General features: G+C 43.6%; 1 protein-coding gene across 1 annotated transcript; it reads left to right on the forward strand.

Moving 5' to 3' along the window:
• Positions 1–1,570: 1,570 nt before the first annotated feature.
• Positions 1,571–2,499, forward strand: LOC142437145 (olfactory receptor 10J4-like). Its single transcript, XM_075540431.1, is given in 2 exon segments — positions 1,571–2,366; positions 2,369–2,499. Coding segments are annotated over 2 exon segments (927 nt in total).
• The last annotated feature ends 2,898 nt before the right edge of the window (positions 2,500–5,397 follow it).

The following is a 5,397-nucleotide window of genomic DNA, read 5'->3' on the forward strand; positions in this document are numbered from 1 at the left end:
ACTCACTGCCACCAAGTTGAGTGTGATTCATAGTGACCCTATAGGACAGAGTAAGACTTGCCTTTGGGGTTTCTGAGGCTGTGACTCTATGGGAGTAGAGAGCCTCACCTTTTCCCAGTTTCCTCAATGGCAACCATTGAAAGACAGCAGACATCTCAGTAGCTGAGATAGAGAGTAATACTTTCTCCTGAACAGATGACAAGACACATTTTCAAGACCCCACTTGAAACAATGAACCTTTAGTTTGAAGACAGCTGTTGGATCCCAGACTACCTCCTCACAATCCTGACACATTTCAGCATCTGATGCTAGAAGGACAGGCAGTTAGGATGGATTTTGTAATCAGTAAGGATGGAGAAATCAGTCTTAACAATTATGAGAGAGAGGGAGGTATTCTGGTGTTTAGGTGCCTTCCCATTGGCCCCTACTCATAGAGCTGTTATATAGAACAGAAAAACACTCCCCGGTCCTGTCCGATCCTTCCCACCACGGAAATCTTTGAACACATGGCTGCAGTCACTGTGTCAAACCCCTCAATGGGGGGGCTCTGTCTCTTCTGTCGATTCTTTCCTTTACCAAGCACGGTGTCCTTCACTTGTGGTCAATCTCTCCTGAAGACATGTCCAAAACCAAAAAAATGAAATCTTGCCATCGCGTTTCTACAAAGAACTTTGGCTGCATTTCTTCCAAGACAGAAATCTTGTTTTATCTTGGCAGTGCATGGTATATTCAATATTCTTCCCCTAACCATAATCCAAATGTATTCATTCTTCTTCCATTTTCCTCTCTTATTGTCTAACTTTCACAGGATTATGGGGCAATAGAAAGGACCAGGATTGATTCAGGAATACTTTGGGTACCTAACTGACATATTTTCTTTCTAAAACTTCAAAGAGTAGGTATACAAAAATACTAGTAGAACTCAGATTATAAAGATTCGGGATAGTTAGGACAAATACACGGAGGAAAGCTGGAATTTAATATGTTGTTTGTCTGCTGTGCATCAATAATCGTGCTACACAATTTACTTACAGCAATTTGTATAATCCCTATGCAACAGCTATTATTAGTTTTTTCGATCTTCTAGATGAGCAAATGGAGACACGTGGATTGAGCAAAGAATACCAGCCAACTTTATGATTAAAGGCAGAGACTCCTGTAAACTTAAATAATTTATGTTTTAAAAATAATTTCTTGTAATTTCTACCCTGAAAAGGTTTCAGAGACTTTATTTTGCTTATCAAGAGACTAGAAAATAGAAGCAAAAACTACATTCAAATGTAGAAGAGACACTTAGGTATTACTATGCACGGAACGTTGGTGCCATCAAAAGGAAGGCTGAAAAAAGAAGACTGACTTCAAGTGACAGCATATCCTTTGCCACGGGCGAGACTCTCCTCCAGAAAGCACAACAGTGTCTCTGACTATATCTGACCCCGTCCCAGGCAGCTCAGTGTCTGAGGACTTCTCAAATTCAGTACTATATCCTTTTTGGTCCTTACACATGCCTGTTTTCAGGTTGGCTGCTTAGACTTCTGATTTCATCTCTTTCAGATCCAGAGTTCCCCCGATGCCAAGACTCAATTTTACAGCTATTACAGAGTTTACTTTGGAAGGTTTCTCCATTTTTGGGTGGCGGCCTCGGCTTGCGCTATTTGTGTTCTTTCTGGTCTTATACCTGTTGACTCTGGCCAGCAATGCTATCATCCTGACAGCTATTCACCTCAGCCGTCCACTGCACACGCCCATGTACTTCTTTCTGAGTGTGCTGTCCCTTTCTGAGACCTGTTATACTGTGGCCATCATCCCCCGAATGCTCTCCGGTCTCCTGATCCCCCAAAAAGCCATCTCCCTTCCAGAGTGTGCCACTCAGCTCTTCTTTTATCTCACTTTTGGTGTCAATAACTGTTTCCTGCTCACAGCCATGGGCTATGACCGTTATGTGGCCATCGGCAACCCCTTACAGTATGCAGTCATCATGGGCAAAAAGGCTTGTCTGTGTTTGGCAAGTGGATCCTGGAGCATTGGCCTGAGCACAGCCATCATCCAAGTGTCTTCGGTGTTCAGTCTGCCCTTCTGTCATGTCAACATCATTTCCCACTTCTTTTGTGATATCCGGCCCCTAATGAGGCTTGCCTGTGCTGACACTACCATTAAGGAGTTTATCACGTTGCTCATCAGTCTTTGTGTCCTTGTCCTGCCCATGGTCCTGATATTCATCTCCTATGTCTTGATTGTCACCACCATCCTCAAGATTGCATCAGCCGAGGGCCGGAAAAAGGCCTTCGCCACCTGTGCCTCCCACCTGACTGTGGTCATTGTCCACTACGGCTGTACCTCCTTCATCTACCTCAAACCCAAAATTCCCTGCAGGACAGACTCATCTCTGTCACTTACACTGTCATCACCCCCCTGCTGAACCCTGTGGTGTACAGTCTAAGGAACAAAGAGGTCAAAGATGCCTTGCCCAGAGCTTTCTGCAGAAAATCCCTCTCGTAGGAATTGGTCAGCCTCCGTGATAATGTCTTGCAGGGAAAGAACCTTGTCAGTACAGAGTCTCCAAAGGAGTGAGTCTAAAGAGAGAGTGTTTCCCACCTCTGTGGAGGAAAAATTCCAGGGAGGATTTCCCAGAATCCAGAAGGGAAGACCATGCCCACACAGAGGCCTCCTGGGCTGTTCAATGATTGACAGGCTAGACTCCACCCCGTCACTCGTAATAATCTCAAATTAACAACATATTATATAACTACCACAACCCCCTTTGTGACACCATGCCTCCTTTGGCAACTTTATTAATTAAATTGTCCTTATAAATTTATGGGGTAGCTATATTTTTATCCTTACTTTACAGATGAGAAAACTGAAACCCCAAAGTGACTTTCCCAAATGTATATAGCATCTAAGTGGCAAAGTCAGACACTGAATCCTATTAAATGCATAAGTAAATTCATAAGGATTATTTTTTACCAAAAAAAATTTTTTGGAGTGGGTGAAGGGGCGTCAGACAGGGAGAGATATGAAAACATAATAATTTCTAAGTTTTCAAGGGTCCATGAGGGAGGCCGGGGTGGGGAGGGAGGGGAAAAATGAGGAACTTATGCCAGGGGCTTAAGTGGAGAGCAAATGCTTTGAGAATGATGAGGGCAATGAATGTACAAATGTGCTTTACACAATTGACGTATGTATGGATTGTGATAAGAATTGCATGAGCCCCTAATAAAACAAAACAAAAATTTTGGAAATAATTGCAAACTAGGAACAAAAGGAATATGCCTCTCCCAAATTATGTTATCCGTATCTCAAATTCTATTAAGATTGTCTTTAAAAATCAAAATCATTCTGAAAGTTAAGGCATTGCATGCTATCTTGTAATAGACTTTATTCCTTGAGCTCCATAGTGTATCCTTTCTCCATTTAACACAGCCCCAAGGAGAGAAAGAAATAAAATACAAAGTGGGTCCATGACAACTTGGTCATGATAAGAGCCAGGAACACTCGATGATTAGCTTCTGTAGGTGTCCTCGTTCCCGCACTTGCTAACTCCAACCTCATTCTAAGAACAGATAGGCTGAAAGTAGAAGACAGTTACCATAAAAACCAGATCCTGCCTCTGAGGCAATGCCAGCTCATCGTGATCTTGTAGGACAGAGGAGAATGGTTTCTCAGGGTGCCCAGGACTACACTGTGTGGGAGCAGATGATATGGGGTGATGGCAGCAGTATGGTATGGAAGCAGACAGCAATCTTCCTCCGTGGAGCAGCTGGTATGTTGACACCGAGCACTTAGCAGCTCAGTGCTTAACCCACGACAACACCAGGACACCTTAGGACAGCGCTTCTCAACCTGTGGGTCGCGGCACCTTTAGGGGTTGAACGACCCTTTCACAGGGGTTGCCCGATTCAACAGTAGAAAAATTACAGTTATGAAGTAGCAATGGGAACAATTTTATAGTTTGGGCCCACAACAACACAAAGAACGGTATTAAAGGATCGTGGCATTAGGAAGGTTGAGAGCCACTGCCTTAGGAGATACTCAACCAAACCAATCAAACCCACTGTAAGTGGGTTAATTCCTGCTCATAGCAGCACTCTATGGGGTCTGTGAGGCTGTAAGTACAGGAGCGGCAACTGTTGTGTTTGAACCACCTTCTACTTAATTTAAGCAGTGTGACGTTGCAGTGTGTACGTTTGGGGGAAAGGGAGGCATTGTCCCCATCCTTGGACTGCCATTATGAAGTGCATGTTCCAGAGAAAGTTACTGAACTTTGTTTTCTATCTTCCCAGTGGGATTGATATTACCTGCCTTGCAGGGTTATGGTGAAGTGTTAGCAAAGCTATGAACATGACATTCATTGGCAAATGGGAAACAACCACAGCTGCTAGCATCTTTTCCATTCTTACCTTTCCCCACAAGCACACACACGCATTGCTCTGGATGACACTCTTCAGTCAACATCAAGTCTCTCTTGTTACAGGCACAGATTAATACTCACAGATTCTCAGGAGAGCCTGACTTGCTAAATGAACTTCCCCCGTAGTCCCTGTTGCCATGTTTCAGTTAAAACAAAAAATTTTTCAGACATAATTACCCCCTTGCTGCACTGTCATGATTTACTAAACCACCCAGCTGTCTGTTTGCATTTCTAATCCACACTCCCTCCCTGTGTGCTCTACCCACATACTAGGTCACCTACCACTTCTCAGAGCATCATTCTCTTGTTGCCCTGAGTTTGTTTATGAGTCATTAGAAGACGACTTGGGATTCATCAATGTTCATATGCTTGCTGAATAAATATGTACACAAGCATGTGCAACTATTTTTTAATGTGCCACAGTTCACTTGGAAACTCCAGTTACTAAATTCATAATTCTCTTCCTCATAATTCATGTTTTTCTACCAATGAATTCTAGTAGCACAACCACTGCCAAGCGGGAATCCATGAGATTTTCTGAAGGTGGAAAGGAATTTTCCCACACAGAATGGTTGAAGCCCTCAGCATCGAGTGACAGGGATACATGGAGGGGTATGAGTACGGGAGTGGACATGACTTTCCGAGTACCGGTGACCCTCGTTAAAGCGGCTGTGCGCTCTACCCAGGACTCAGGGAGACTCCTACTAAGAACTCCCAAACAGCATTGGAGCTGGTATCCTGAAACAAATGCATGCCACTGAGGAGCCACAGTAAAGAGCTACTATTATTTAAACCACAGGTGCAGCAATATGCAAAAGCAGGGGAGTTTGCCACTGGTTCTGATGGCTGCTTACCTACCTATCGTTCTATAGTCAACTTGCTTAAATTAAGTTCATTGCCATCACACAATTCCAATCTGTTCACTGTTGACCACAGTGTTAGCGACTCATACAAATCTCATCTGTAGAGTGAGGGTAATAGTACTA

Source organism: Tenrec ecaudatus, chromosome 1 (assembly GCF_050624435.1).
Source record: "Tenrec ecaudatus isolate mTenEca1 chromosome 1, mTenEca1.hap1, whole genome shotgun sequence".
In the NCBI taxonomy this organism is placed as follows: Eukaryota; Metazoa; Chordata; class Mammalia; order Afrosoricida; family Tenrecidae; genus Tenrec; species Tenrec ecaudatus.